Here is a 14,982-nt window from a genome sequence, read left to right as displayed (position 1 = left end):
GATTACCAAAGCGCTATAGAATAAATAGGTCTAGATCTAGTAGGTATGTAAACGCAAACTCATCTCTTCAGACAAACATCATGGGAAGAAGCGTGGTCACAGGTAACTTGTGCGACGGTGGCATTGACTCATCACAAGCTGCTGGTGTACCCGGGGTGGATGTGGATGGCGATGGAACCGCGCTCAGATGCAAGCCAGACGCATCCAAATCTTGGCGTCCCAGAAGAGCCGAAGGGTAAAGGAGGGAAGCGATCTCCGGAGTCTCCAATCCCTTCAACTTAACTTCACCAACGGGAACAACGACCGTCTTCCGGACAGCATCGATAGCCTCAGCGGGGTAATGCCTCGGTTGAGCACCACTCTCGATCAGGCCCGCATCAATCTCGCGAACAACATCGGCGCTGCACATGATTTGTCCGCCCAGCGCACTCGCACAGATACGAGCGCTTCGATTGACCATGGACCCGAAATAGTCCATGCGATGAGTGATAGCGTCCTCTTCGCATGCTGGAGCTCCGCAGTGGATGCCCATGCGGACAGAGAGGCCACGAGAAAGAAGGGTTCCGTGTTCATCATAAACCTCTTTGCCTTCCTCGGAATTCAGGATTTCTTCAGGCCAGGGCGCGTGAAGAAGCTGAAGCTGTGCGGTGACGCACCACCAGACCGCGGCCATGGTATTTGGAAATGAGCACATGAATGCGTCGCCTTCCGTCTTGACAATGTAACCGCCGCAAAAGAGAAGATGGAGGAGGAGTAGATCGTTGTGAAGATGGATGGCGGTGGACATGGCAGAGTTTTTGTCCCATAGTTGTGTGGAGTTTCGGATATCGGTGAAAACCAGGCAGACATGGCCGGTGGGCGCTGGCACCTCTCTTTCCAAGCGAGCGATCGTATGCGCCAGAGACTCTTTCGCGTGCTCAGGTACTGCAGATGGTACCTTGTCCTTTTGGCGAGCTCTGTAATCGGGCATGAGCTCCCCCAGGTGTTCATGTTTCCCAATGGTGTCGACGATGCCGCGGGACATTCCATTCTCGTCTTTCCGATGGGTATGAACATGATGTTTCCCAGACTTTTCAGGAACATGGTGGGTAGAAGGGAGATCTTTCGACCCGAAACCAGGAAGATGAGACAGCTGGGAAAGGCTGGAAAGCACCCCGCCGTCTTCGTTCCCTTTGCGTTGTACACGGTTGACATATTTTTGGTTTTCCAAGAGGTCGAAGTACTTCGATTTACACGAGAAATTGCTGCGAGCGCCATCAGAAAATCATCCGTGCATGTTCTAATTGTTAAACATACCGATTCAAACCACTGAATCCCCAGCGGTTGCCGTACCTTGACGCGCAGAAATTTGCAGTGGAGTACATGGTAGTTTGGATAGTTTGGATAGTTTGAATGGTTGTATCAAGAATGTTTGAGCGAAGGAAGCGAAGGAGCTCGCCATTGTATAGAGTAGCGGCACTCTCGGATGATGCGGATAACGGAAGTTTCAGAATGTTGTACAGGGGTTATTTACCCCTATTGAATTTTGAAGCTGCTGACTAAGCCCGTGCATGCACGCACTGGGCTCAATCATTCCTTCATTGTTCAACTGGTCCACTTAGACATCATGTTAAAATTGGGATCATTGCGCTATTTCTGACGGCCATCGAATCCTGGCACACAACCGGTGTCCAACCCGAGTTGACCTATAAAGAAAATGCAGGGCCAAACACCCGGCCATCTCCATAACATACTATGAAGGGACTTCATTGTATTTTCGAGTTCTTGGATAATTTAGTGGGAGGCTGTCTATTTTTGTAACTTGTGATGCTTACTTACAAAGACACATCGTAAATATGACAATGTGACGTATAAATTTTCCGAGTGTTCCAGACCTATGACCGTCCTTCAGACGACCAAAGAGGGTTGTTAGTCTCAATACTGCCGACACCACCTTCGTAAACGCCCCCGAAGGTAAGCTGCAAAGTTGGAGTGACAACAATCGGTTCCATAGCCCACAGTGCAACAGCAACAGTACTATACGGCAAGTCAGTAATTATATTACGGTCATAACAAGGGTCGTACTTTGTGCCACTGTAGTCCAGAATACCTTGCTGGACAGGGAACTGATACTGGGGCCTGTACCTCGCTATTAGCCAGTTTCATATGACAAATCGAACCAGGCGTACCCGAGGTTGGACACCCTCTTACCCATCATCCATCCGTTGACGTATAACTGAGCTCGGTACGGTTGGGAGGTGTCATCAAACACGAAGGACATTGGAATATCATATCCCTCTGGAATGTTTAGGTCGAACGTCGTCACGAAGAACCCAACACCAGCAGCAGCGTCGGGCAGACCCTCAGAGAGGTTTCTCTCCGCCCAAGAAGAGGTATCAAATCCAGGTAAGTGCCAGCCCATGCGTTCACCGTAGAGACCTCCTTCATTCAGCACCCCGCGCACTTTGTCGAGATATCTGTGTCATCGTGAGTCGACGAGGTGGTGATGTCAGAAAAATTAAAACGCACTTGGTGTATCCACCAACTTTACCCTGAACCTTCCATTCACCGAAGTCTCCACTATCGAGCATGAAGCCACGGACACCACGAGGGGATTTTTCTTCGTCGATAACAGCTAAAGTGTCATCAATATCAGAATCGCTTTGGTCCAAGTTCAACATGTGGCTTACAGCCTGACTCGTTGAGGCCCATATTATCCTAGATCTGTCATCGGTGGTAATCATGGCCTAGAACATGAGAACCCACCTGAAGGATAGTGATGACATTCTCTTGATCGAAAAGCAAGGCTGATGGAGGGAAGACGAAGTTATCATCCGTTTCTTCCAGAATATTGAGGTTGTTTGTGGAGCTACGTAGCTAGCGTCAGTAATACCCTTAAATCGTATCCGTGATGACGATTTACTTTCCGTAGGACGTCCCCAGGAACACGTCGTTCAACCAGACAGTCGCAGCGAACGCTAATGGACGTAATCAGCATTCAGACATCTTTCAAGTACTTCTTTGGACCCACCTTCGCCGCCATTGATGGAGAGGTTGACAGATTGTGTGTCTTCCATGGCAGTGAAGTGCCCACGCCAAAGTACGATGTTCTCACAGCTATTGGTAAATGAGCTATAATGAAGGTCGCAGATCAACCGATGACTGACTATTCATAGTCACAGCCATAGAGAACCCTCCCGTCGCCGTAGTAAGGCTTGAAGGGTATGTTCGTGGTGGTATGGTCAGCAAGAGTCCAGTTGGCATCAGAGAATTCACTGCGGATTTCTGGCAAACTATCTGCATATCTCCAGCCGGTAAGCGCGGGTGGAGTAAAGCCAAGCACCGTAGATGAGGGCTGTAGTTGGGCAACAAAGCCTCCTTGGTAGGTCAAATCCGAGGCAGCAGCAACATCGGCTGAGATAGGAATTCCATTCCATGTAACCGTCTTCACATCATCCGGCGCAATGACTGTAAGTTGGACACTGTCATTCAAGTCACCACGAAGGGCGAGCGTCGATCCAGTGATTGTAGCGTTGCGAACTAAATAAGGACCTCCAACCAGGATGGACGAATTCGTGCCAAACTGCCAATAGTTGGCAAATTCGACGGAATCCTGTGCAGGGATTTCGGGCGACCAAAAGGTGCCAGCGGTGTCGGGATCACTATAGAGGACAAGCTGCTCGCTGGAATCCCAAATCGTAATGAGTCCCTGTATGCCCGAAAGGAAAGTGACGGTAGTGACGCCATTAGGGGGTACCGAGGAGACTCCCGCCCCTTGTATACGAGGTGTACCACGCAATGTCAGAGCAGCCTCTGACTCAGATGTAGAGTCACCGTAGAGGTACAGTACATCTCTCCCACCAATCCGGCCTGCATACAGAACCTGCGCTGTAGAATATAGAATCTTCGATGACGAGCCAAATGAGTAATCGGTGACGATAATTTTTGATTGCCTGCCCGCGAGCGTGATACTGGATGTAACACGGGGGACCTCAAAGTTACCAGCAGAAGTAGTGACATTCAGCTTGAAAGTCGTTACATCCCTAACGAAATTGTAAACACACAGGTCAACGTGACGGCATACTATGAGCTCACGTTGTCGTGGAGTTCTCTTGTCTTGCAATGTAGAACGACGCCGCCGAGTCGGGATTCCTCAATAGAGTCACAAAGGCGGCCGGATTGGAGACGGAAACAATTCTGCTAGTACTGTCTCCAACCCAGTCCGTCTTGTAGAAATCTGGGGAGCTTCGCAGAAAGAGACCCTGACGCTTAAGCTCCGGATACTTGACAGTCAGCTCTCTGTTCTCTGCAATGGCACTCCCGTAATCATACGAAGCTGTGAACCAATAAGCCAGCAATTGTACTGTTATAGGAAGAATCTCACTGTAAACACCGGGGAAAGGAAGTGCACCCCAGGAAGTTCCTCTGTGAGCATGTTAAGCTTCGTACCAAGTATGAGAAAAAAGGGCTTGCCCATATAGCATGTAGTAGTTGATTAGTTTTGCATTAGACGCCCAAAGATGAAGGTTGAAGACATTCTCGAAATTGGCTCCCGTGAGTACGCGGCATTGATCATAACCTGGCGGGATGGTCATGTGAAAGTGTAACGAGGGCGTATACTATTGTTTTACCTGGTGCCGTTGGACCCCAAGCATCGAAAGAACCACCCTGGAACTCTGGGAAATACCAAGGTTGGCCAGGGTCAACAGCTGAATGTTGAGTTAGTATCAGAACTAAGTGGTACCAAAATAAAGCACATACATTCATGGTAGCTATGATAGCTCGTGACGACCGGATACCAAACGTCTGGGTGGGAACAGTCAAACCGTTGTGGGTAGGAGTCCATACTTGAGGATAATAATCATGTCAACACGAACCCGAGTATCATCCGGGGATGAACTTGCCCATAGATATCCACAGCACCCTACACGTAGGGCTCAATTATAACGGACATCCGGAAATTATTTCAGCTTACCGTTCCATTAATCCAGGCCCGTTCTTCTCCTGGGTCGTTAGCGGTCAACGGGACAACAATAGGGGAGTTCAAATAGACAGTTTCCAGCTCGGCAAAGTATTCTGCATGCGTGGCTGGTGCCTGTGAGTATTCGTTGTCTTTACGTCGCAATCAAGCTCAATTCGATGCTATGGGTATACCAAATGTAAGGGCCACTGACCAATTTGGATTGCTAAGAAAGAAGTGACCATGAGATACGTTGATGTAAAACACTACCAAGGCCGACTTGCCTATTACCGGTCCGCCTCGGGTCACTTGGTAAGGAACAGTTTCGGTGATAATACTTTGCACGTAGTCCTGCCAAGCTGCTTTCCAGTCCGTTGCGTTTGTCCGCAGTTCGCCTGCGACTTCTGATGTAATCCAGTGTGCAATGCCTCCTGCAGTCGTCTCCGCATTGATATAAGGCCCTGATCCTCATTAGCATGAACTCCTCCAAATCCCAAAGAAACATCATACCCGGACGGAGAACGATCCATATGCCAGTCTGTTTCGCAGCCTCGTAAAGGGGCTCCAAAGCGCGGTAACCGTTCAAGTCGATAACGCCAGGAGAGGGATTAACCAGAGCCATGTGGGTATAAACACTGATTGCGTTAAATCCAGCAGCCTTCACTTTCTGCAGGATGTCAAGCCATAGTCCAGGCACAGGCAGTCGAAATGTGTGAAACTCTCCTGAACTGAATGCACAACGTAAATGTGTCAAATGTGATGAGTGTTCATCGAGTACTCACTGAATGAAAACGCGCTGCCCTTTGATAATTAGACTATACTTATCCCACAAGACATCAGTCGTACGTCCGTTCCCAGTGAAGCCCGTGCCAGCTAGCATATCCACCGGTTCTTCCCTCGAGAAATCATTATGAGAAGCTGGGGAAAAGATGTTCGAGCGCCTGACTGGTGACACCAGGACGCACAGAACCGAAAGAATTACGAAAAGGACCCATGTCAGTCCACGACGTTTCGGACTAGACGACGAAGGACCACCGAGGGGTAGTGGCATGTCTGACTGCAGCAACCTGGAATCCACTGCCTCAAATGTTACTTTCTCCTTCTCAGCGCTCCCAAATGCATTTATACCGCGCTCCGAATCTTGAAGTAGGATCGTGTTGCTAGCATCCCCGGCTCTCTTGAGTCGCATGACTGCAACCTATCACACGCGAAGCTGTTATGATATAATGTCGCGGTCCGCTGTGCTACGTGTTACGGGAAAATGTTACAGCCTGGATGAACTGAATTCCGAGACGCGGGGAGTTTGTCAGTTCATATGATATACACTCGAGCTATGCGTACCTCAAGTGACAGCAGCACCAATGAGCCAAAACCCAGCGGTGAATCAGATGACGACGAGGTAGAACGACCGTCGTCCTTGTGTCCCACGGTGAGGCGAAGACGCGGTGTACGTCACTGGCACATGAGTCCAATTTCCACATGGTCGTTCTCACCATAGACATGTCAATGAGACTTTGAGGTCTCACCGTACATATATCGGCGAAAAACAGTACATAACAGGTCACTTCTCGAAAGAGTTGGACTGCCTCAATTCTCCCTTATGCATGGCATATCGAACGCTGATATGATCCACTAGGGTGTTATTTCTGGTAAAAGTCTATATAGGTTATTTTTTGCTGATTGTGACACTGATCATATTCAGTTGATTGCCCAGTCAAATGATCAAATATCGAGATGTTGGAGCAGAAGTTCTCAGGATAAAATCTGCTAGAGATCGAAAATATGCAAGGTAAGATGGAGGACTCGTCAGCTTCGTTTTGTACGCCTAGTTCAGGTCGTGTAGGTGAAAAATGCGCAATACGTACAATGAATAATAAATCATATATGTCTCGAAGTATGTCAAGACTCAGTACTCAACCTGCATGGAATGAGCACCTCCCACCGTCGACACCTCGAGAATCAACTCTGCAAACCCCGTAGTTCTCCGTTTCTTCGATGACAGTAGCCGCTGATGTATTCTGCGTCGCTTCACAGGACTGCGAATAATGGACCGTGCGCTTTGGAAACGTAGATTGCGTGACATCCGTGTCGATAGGCAGCATAGATGTCCAGCGTGGATCCACTGACGGCCACAACTCCGACAGAAGGTATGCTTGAGTCCCAGGACTTTTGGAAGTCAATTACCCAGTTGACTGCACGCGCTTGAACGGCACGTTTACCTGCACACTAGTCCTTGCGTCTCCAATCTTGAAGGTGAGCTCACGATGCCACTGTGTAACTGCAACCAGTAGCACACACACCTGCCCTTGGGCATTGGATCTGACCATGGAGATAAGGCGTGATGGCAATGAAGACCCTATATGTGCGTCAAGGGGAGGCGACGATATGCGAGAAGGCAACTCACCAGGGGGTAATCTTCGACCAAAAGGGACCGGGCAGGATAAACGGTGCACCTGGACGCAAAAGAATGACGCTTTAGCGATATATTTCTTGTCGACATGATTGCCAAATATTTAAGCGTAGCAATTAATACGGTTGGCTTGCCATGTTGGGCTTGGAATGGGCGCGTAATCGAATGCACTCAGGGTACACTGAGTTGTCGAAGGCTCGGCGCAAGTCGTAGTATTACCCAAGCTTATAGTAAGACCCACAGTTGGCCCTTCGCAACATCTTGCAGGTTGTCTGTTTTTCGAGAACCGGCGTCGTAGGTCCATGATAAACTCCACATTTCTCATCCAGGAAATAGGTTAGGTTTAGGTTGGATAACTTCCTTCTAATGGCCCGGGTTTGACTCCGGGAGACTATTAGGTTGTGGTTGTGGGTCTAAGCTGATCCGCGCTTCGCGTTTTATTATGTAATTAATCCTGATCAAATCAAATCAAATCAATTAGTAGATCATAAATCTTTGAACTCCGAACATAATCTTTGCGAGAAATCGATTTTGCATCGTGCACATCATTCACGATGCCTCCCTCAGCGTCAAAACAGAAAAGGCTCGCAGAAAAGGCCGCAAAGCAATCCGCAAGGAACAATGGCACAACTTCAACTTCCACACCTAACGATTCTGCACCACCAAGCACATCCCATACTCCACTCACCAGCATTTCTGCCGCAACTAGCACGGATGACCTGACATCCATGGCTAAGCTCCAGATCGCCACCGATAGGTGTGTTTCATGTCTTATTCTGATGGAGGGTACTGATCCGGCTGTAGGAGTGCAGCAGGAGTACTAGTGTCAGACGCGAAAGGCAGAGATATTAAAATCGATTCCTATACGTTATCATTCCATGGTCGTCTGCTCATCGAGGGCGCAGAGATTTCCCTCAACTACGGACAGCGCTATGGTCTATTGGGTGAGAATGGGTCAGGAAAGGTATAGTTTCATATCTATCCCCTCTGCATCCTACCATCTTACACATTTCGTCCCAGTCTACCTTCCTCCAATCCATCGCAGAGCGCGACATTGAAATTCCACCACACATTGACATTTACCTCGTCAGTGGTGAGGCCGAACCCTCAGATGTCAACGCTGTTGACTTCATCGTGGCCTCCGCTCGGGAAAAGGTCGCTAAACTCGAAAAGCGCATCGAAGATCTCAGCATCGCAGACGATGTCGACGACGCCGCCCTGGAGGCCGCGTACGAGGAACTCGAGGAGATGGATCCAAACACATTTGAGACCAAGGCTGGCAGTATCCTCCATGGTCTTGGCTTCAGCCAGGCTATGATGGCCCGTCCTACAAAAGACATGAGTGGTGGTTGGCGTATGCGCGTTGCCCTTGCGCGTGCACTCTTCGTTAAGCCACATCTACTCCTTCTTGATGAGCCGACGAATCATTTGGATCTCGGCGCCGTCGTTTGGCTTGAAGCATATTTATCAACATACAACCACATTCTCGTCATCACCTCGCATTCGCAAGATTTCATGGACTCAGTCTGTACTAATGTCATGGATTTGACGATGACGAAGAAGCTAGTCTACTACACTGGTAACTACACCACTTACGTACGCACTAAGCAGGAGAACGAGGTGAATCAGATGAAGGCATACCACAAACAGCAAGAAGAAATCGCCCACATTAAGAAGTATGTCTTTCTCTTCCTTGTAATTCACCGTTGACTGAACGGTGCCAGATTCATCGCTTCCGCTGGTACATATGCCAACCTCGTCAAGCAGGCCAAGTCGAAACAAAAAATCATCGACAAGATGGAGGCGGCGGGACTCGTCGAGAAAGTCGAGACTCCTCGGCCGCTGCGTTTCCACTTCGAGGATATCCGCAAACTCCCTCCTCCCATCATTGCATTCGACGAAGTCGCCTTCTCATACTCGGGCAAGTCTGAAGATTACTTGTACAAAAAATTGTCATTCGGTATAGAGTGTGTCTTTTCTTCCTGTTTAAAAGTCTTGTTGAGCTCACTCGTATGTAGTATGGACTCTCGTGTAGCTATCCTCGGTGCAAATGGTGCCGGAAAGTCGACACTCCTCAACCTCGTCACCGGCGTTCTACAACCCTCTCAAGGCACTGTTTCCAAGCATGCTGCGCTCAAACTCGCCAAGTACAGCCAACACAGTGCGGACCAACTACCGTACGACAAAAGTCCAATCGAGTACTTCCAATCGCTCTTCTTCGAGAAGTACCCCGAGAAGGACGCCATGGCGTGGAGGCAGCAGCTCGGCCGTTTTGGCTTGAGCGGTGCGCATCAAACGAGCCCCATAAAAAATTTGTCAGACGGGTTGAGAAACCGGTAAGTGGTCCAACATGACTGGTGACGTCAGACTGACAGTCGTTCAGGGTGGTGTTCGCGCAGCTCGCGATGGAGCATCCTCACATCTTACTACTTGGTTTGTGCTTTTTTTCTCGTTTGGCAATCCACTGATCAGCAACGAGACAGATGAGCCAACGAACCATTTGGATATGGCTTCCATCGACGCACTCGCGCTTGCAATCAAGGACTTTGAGGGTGGCGTGGTGATCGTGTCACACGACTTCCGTTTGATCAGTCAAGTTGCTGAGGAGCTTTGGGAAGTCGCTGATAAGACAATCCGGAATCTAACGAAGGAGGATATCAGCATTGTTGACTACAAGAGGAACCTTGTGAAGCACAGTACGATTTTACTCCCTTTTCGTCTGATCGTGTGCTGATCGTCATGCAGGTGAGGCCCAATTGGAAAAGGCCAAGCTCATCAGCAAGACAGCCACCAAAGGCAAGACCTAAGCGAGCGCCTCGGTCCTGTTTCATGTGTACACATACATGTACATACCGTACACCGCGCCCCTTACATGGGCCACACACATGTTTTGCCACTGTAGCCCCACCTTTTTTTTCATTCGATTGTTGCACAACTAGCTGGATCTTGCATCTGTATGTTTGTCACGTCCAAGGCCACGTTTTCGCTTTTAGATGTTTTATTGACGATCGTCCCTACTTACTGAGGTCGGGTCCTTGGGGCTAACGAAGCTCACGTTTAATGTAGTCGGTGTTTAGAAAAGATATTGTTTGGTATCTGTAGTTGAATCATGTGGAGACCAATATTTTACCTCTTGCAAGATTTCTCTAGACCTGGCTAGAGCATCCCAGAATAGCCTAGGCTAGTAGAGCGTTCCACAGTACTCTAGATTACCTTTCGAATGTAATTCCAAAGGTAAGATGTTAGTTTCCTCGCTGTGAGACCGTACCGATAAGTATGATATGGGTTCTGGCCCTAGCACTGCAAAGGCCTCCACACAGACAGCCACCGCGAGCTGAATGTAGCCTAGCGCCTGGGCCATTCCAGACTGATACACTTCGATGTGCAATATATATAACCATGGTTGGTTAGGATGGACTGTAGGATTAAACGGCTAACGTACTAAATCACACAACAGAGAACCGCATTCAACGTGATGCATGATGCATTAGCCGTCCGACATCAGAAATCATTCTGATTCCACTCCAAAGACGCCCATAGTATGACGCGGCCGTGCTGAACGGATCTTCAATAATGCGAGCTCGGATGAGATTCTCTGGACACTTTCGGAGCCCCCATATTATACGCAGCGAGTGTCATTTACGGTCATTAGAGACTATGGGAGGAAATAGCGATGATGATGGTACCAAAGAGACGAGGGAAACCGACAGGAAGGACTCGGACAAAGATAACGTTAACTTGAACAAGGAGAGATCGGACCGTAATTCAAAATGTTTGTCATTAGCCTTGAAATCTGTTGACTGTGCATGGACGAGAGAGGCGCTTAGAGCTTAGCCGCAGTGTACAGATATATAGTTTGTCGATACCGCTGTCCGATAGTGTCGACACCGTCTAAATCGGAGTTCGAAAATTAGCAGTACATACTAGCGTTTGCTGTCGACGCCAAGGAATGAATCAAGCTCATGACCATCATTGATCGTACTGCGAGAAATATGTTTCTTCGTCGTTCGTGGGTGTAAGAGCGGCAGGGTCTGTGGGTCCGTGCTGCAATTGGCATTTATAGCGGTATGTCTTTTCTCTAAGTCTTCATTGTGACATTGTTACTCCAATGCACGTTGACAACTTGCAATCTGACATTTTGACCATGTCTAGTATTGGAACCTCTAGTCCAGTCGGCTTTGGCTGCAGTATCAGAGATAGGGAAGCGTATGTTGCTGGTTCACACAATCTCATTATTTACTGAGCTTCTGGTAGAATGGATGTAATTTCAGCACTGGTGCGCTGCGGGAAGAGCGAGTTTCTTCTATTTCCGATTGAATAGGTCCTAAATTCGCTTGGATCCCCCATGGCTAATAAATATCCCTGCTCTTTCAATCGTGAAAAACGCCTTATGTCAACAGCAGTGGGATGGGAATTATAGTCCCGGGTCAATCATCAATTTAACAATTATCGGGTGCGCAACTTCGGCGATTTTTAAGATGCGACTATGTCTAATAATAATGCCCAGCCCTACAAGCCAGCACTAAGCAAACACTGCCTCACAATCATTTCCGTTACATACGCTCACTCTTACTCCCACAATTGTCAATAAACCCAACATTTTTCGTGCTTGTTTCGTATCTGGACCTGAATGTATTCCCCTCGTTTCTATCAGTTCGTGGAATTTATTTCATGCATCCTCAACTTGGCATCTCATTCCCCGAAATTGTCCAACGTTTTGGGCACATCACGTCACTGCTCATCAAGCTGTCCCCTGTTGATGATGCCGTCAATCAGCCCTGCATCGTTTGATTTAAATATGCGCTACGCAAGCTAGGATCCGCCACCCTGCTACGCAAAACCTGCTAAACAACCTGCATCCTCCACGCTATGAAGCAAGCAGTCTGTCTGCTCTGGTTGCTGTTGTTGTTCTCCACAAGTGGAACAACCGCTCTGCAAGCCCCGTACGGTACCCCAGAATTTGTTTCGTTGTCAAGTAAACAGTGGCCCTCTGCTTCGAAATGGGCTTCGTTGAACGCATCCCTGGGAGGACGACTCGACATTCTGCGACCTTGGGCTGCTGTATGTTATTCCTCCGATACCCTGTTCAACTACGAGGAGTGCCAGACAGTGCTTAAGGGGTACGACAACGACACAATGGCAAGTCGACCTTTCTTCCTAAACACCAGAATCTTGTCGATCCCTCCTTCCCAAAACTAGCGGGAAAGTGCCTCAGCAGCTCTGCTGTGGGCAAACTGGGAGGCGTGCGGCTACGGGAATGGGTGTCCCCTGAATTATAGCAACCCCCAGATCATTCACGATCAGGTGTGTCACCAGGGCACTACGCCTCCGTATAGCATCGCAATCAGGAATGCAAGCGACGCGAGTATTGTCATGAAATGGGCCGTGAAGAACAAAGTAAAATTGACGGTCAAGAACACGGGTGAGGCATTCTCGCTGTCTGTTTAGAGGGCAATGTTGGTTGACTACTTGATAGGACACGACTACCTTGGGAGATCGGCAGCTCCATCAACACTCCAGGTAAATACACACAGTATGAGCGATATGTCATACGTCCCCGAGTTTGTGCCACAAGGATCCACTGCAGCGCCCGTGTCGGCGTTGACTATTGGTGCGGGCGCACAGCTTTACAATAGTATGCATCTATCCGCTCGCAGGTAACATCGTCCAGGAGTTAACGCGTTTTATCAGTATATGATTATGCAGGGAAGATGAATTTCTCTGCTGTATTAGGAGCATGCACTACTGTCGGAGCTGGTAAAATGGTCCTCCCTGTTTTTGGTGAACTGTTTAATCTAACAGTCGTTTACCAGCTGGCGGGTATTTACAGGGCGGTGGACATGGAGTGTGAGTGGCGCGGCTTTGATCTCGGTTCACGTGATAACATTATCCCAAGGTTGACACCTGCATATGGGCTCGGAGTATGTCATTTGTCTTAATATAAGAACCCGAATAACTCAAATGACCTTGGCACAGGCTGATCACGTGCTTGAAGTTGAGGTGACGGATACGGTTTCTGATCTTTCGGTCCTCAATCTCATAATGACCTTGATAGATCGTGACTGCTGATGGACTTATAAGAACCATCAATGCTTTCCAGGACCCTGAGCTCTTCTGGGCTGTAAGAGGCGGAGGCGCTGGAAGCTGGGGAATCATCAGTGGGTGGCTTGTAATGCTGACCATAGACACAAATTGACATGTTTTGTGCAGCGTCCATGACAATCCAAACATACCCTGTCATCGGCATTGGGGCGTCTCTTCTTGTTATTGAGCCAAATTCCTCCCAAAACTTGACTACACTTGCTATTGATTTTATTGCGCTCGTTGGCAAGTACCAAAACGACTTCGTCAACTCTGGTATCGTATCGGTTCTGATTCCGTTTAAGGCACAGTACATCCTTGTAAGCCAGGGAATCCAATTCATCATATCGTGTCTTCATATCTTTCGCAGAACTTTTACTTCCCTACCACGACATCACACATCTCGACACTCTACCCACTTTTCTCCGAACTTCTCACACTTTCGTCCAATTACAGCATAGCATCAAACACAACCTCAGCAACGATGTTTGCGTCCGTCACAGCCGCCGAAACGGAGAACATCGGGCCTTTCTTCGATAGCGTTAACCTCTATGGTGCATCGAACCAGCTGTCCTCCCGTCTCATCCCACAGTCGCGCCTGTCAACCTCAACGTCAATTCAAGACGTAGCAGAAGCGATCTGGGCAGGAAGCCAAATTCTTAGTGAACCTCTCCTGTCCGGTCCGGCGGGTACCTTCGGTGCGGTCCCGCCGTTTTTATTAGGGAATATGCCAGCTGCCACACGCCAGAAGGCGAACGAGACAGGTGCGAACCCTGGGTTGTATGAAGCCGCGTGGCATGTGGTCTTTGCGGTGTGCGTTGTGTACTTGCTACGTAGACAAGACCGGGTTGATTGATTAGTCCTACAGAGCATCGACAAGCGATGCCAATGAGACGACTAGCAATGCGATCGCGGAAGCAGTCCATAGTGCAACTGACCCTCTTACTGCGCTCGGCATTACGAGCAGTTATCAGAACGAAGGCGACGCTTTCGAGGTGAACTGGCAGCAAGGTTGGTTCTTCTCGTTGACTCTTATCTGCCACTTCTGAAAATGGGCCTGTACAGCGTTCTTTGGGTACAAATACGCAAATTTGTCTTCCATAAAGCAAAAGTACGATCCTGGGAACTGTGAGTCTGCTACTTGTTAGACCATGTAGATAAATCACTAACTGACTCGTTTTAGTCTTCACCACTTACAAGGTCTGTGTCATGTTTTTCAATGTCTCTTCTCGGTGACAAACAGTGAGCTATAGGGTGTGGCCTCAGTAACCAATCTTAAGGCATATCAATGTTACGATGAAGACTTGCCCGCCGATTCGTGAGTCACAAGGATTGTTAGGTGGAGGAAGCAGCTGCCTCGGTACAACAGTAACACAACAGACTTGAATCCATTTCTCGTTGCAAGTCAAACTATTACCTACTGACCGATGCTACATTATATGGATTCGAAAAGGGTGTGATGGACCAAAGCGAGGTCAACTGTAACTACTACTGGTTACTACTGGTGATAATGGTGATAATGCTATAGCTAAAAACCAAGCGAAGCGTCCTC

At 48.5% G+C, this 14,982-nt stretch overlaps 4 protein-coding genes across 4 annotated transcripts; 2 read left to right on the top strand and 2 right to left on the bottom strand.

Moving 5' to 3' along the window:
• Window positions 1-67: 67 nt before the first annotated feature.
• Window positions 68-1,364, bottom strand: DEU56DRAFT_918375 (nucleotide cyclase; the record flags this gene model as incomplete). Its single annotated transcript, XM_041358108.1, has 2 exons — window positions 68-1,244; window positions 1,297-1,364. The coding sequence occupies 2 exons, from the start codon at window positions 1,362-1,364 to the stop codon at window positions 68-70; spliced, it is 1,245 nt and encodes a 414-aa protein (XP_041202674.1).
• Window positions 1,365-1,593: 229 nt separating this feature from the next.
• On the bottom strand, window positions 1,594-6,471 carry DEU56DRAFT_113499 (glycoside hydrolase family 35 protein). The gene is made up of 22 exons (XM_041344614.1): window positions 6,281-6,471; window positions 5,722-6,219; window positions 5,450-5,667; window positions 5,224-5,400; window positions 5,154-5,165; window positions 4,955-5,091; window positions 4,884-4,903; window positions 4,741-4,826; window positions 4,611-4,688; window positions 4,453-4,558; window positions 4,364-4,404; window positions 4,075-4,315; window positions 3,147-4,022; window positions 3,011-3,096; window positions 2,903-2,957; window positions 2,746-2,848; window positions 2,670-2,697; window positions 2,509-2,614; window positions 2,169-2,456; window positions 2,065-2,118; window positions 1,815-2,016; window positions 1,594-1,763 (listed from the first exon to the last, which is right to left on the bottom strand). The coding sequence occupies exons 2-21, from the start codon at window positions 6,126-6,128 to the stop codon at window positions 1,875-1,877; spliced, it is 3,261 nt and encodes a 1,086-aa protein (XP_041202673.1). The 5' UTR covers window positions 6,129-6,219; window positions 6,281-6,471; the 3' UTR covers window positions 1,594-1,763; window positions 1,815-1,874.
• A 1,381-nt stretch (window positions 6,472-7,852) lies between these two features.
• On the top strand, window positions 7,853-10,496 carry DEU56DRAFT_835299 (P-loop containing nucleoside triphosphate hydrolase protein). Its single transcript, XM_041354749.1, has 8 exons — window positions 7,853-8,106; window positions 8,154-8,313; window positions 8,370-9,025; window positions 9,074-9,316; window positions 9,368-9,685; window positions 9,733-9,782; window positions 9,833-10,045; window positions 10,095-10,496. Exons 1-8 carry the CDS (start codon window positions 7,904-7,906, stop codon window positions 10,154-10,156), a joined length of 1,905 nt encoding a protein of 634 aa, XP_041202672.1. The 5' UTR covers window positions 7,853-7,903; the 3' UTR covers window positions 10,157-10,496.
• Window positions 10,497-12,218: 1,722 nt separating this feature from the next.
• Window positions 12,219-14,752, top strand: DEU56DRAFT_873848 (uncharacterized protein; the record flags this gene model as incomplete). Its single annotated transcript, XM_041355896.1, has 14 exons — window positions 12,219-12,488; window positions 12,549-12,771; window positions 12,826-12,984; window positions 13,041-13,106; window positions 13,163-13,196; window positions 13,246-13,270; window positions 13,326-13,349; window positions 13,405-13,507; window positions 13,560-13,750; window positions 13,801-14,241; window positions 14,291-14,441; window positions 14,496-14,558; window positions 14,614-14,630; window positions 14,684-14,752. The coding sequence occupies 14 exons, from the start codon at window positions 12,219-12,221 to the stop codon at window positions 14,750-14,752; spliced, it is 1,836 nt and encodes a 611-aa protein (XP_041202671.1).
• Window positions 14,753-14,982: the final 230 nt, after the last annotated feature.

This window comes from Suillus clintonianus, assembly GCF_016758775.1.
Source record: "Suillus clintonianus strain FC179 chromosome Unknown DEU56scaffold_131, whole genome shotgun sequence".
NCBI classification, from domain to species: domain Eukaryota; kingdom Fungi; phylum Basidiomycota; class Agaricomycetes; order Boletales; family Suillaceae; genus Suillus; species Suillus clintonianus.
This window is presented reverse-complemented; position numbering and strand designations above follow the sequence as displayed.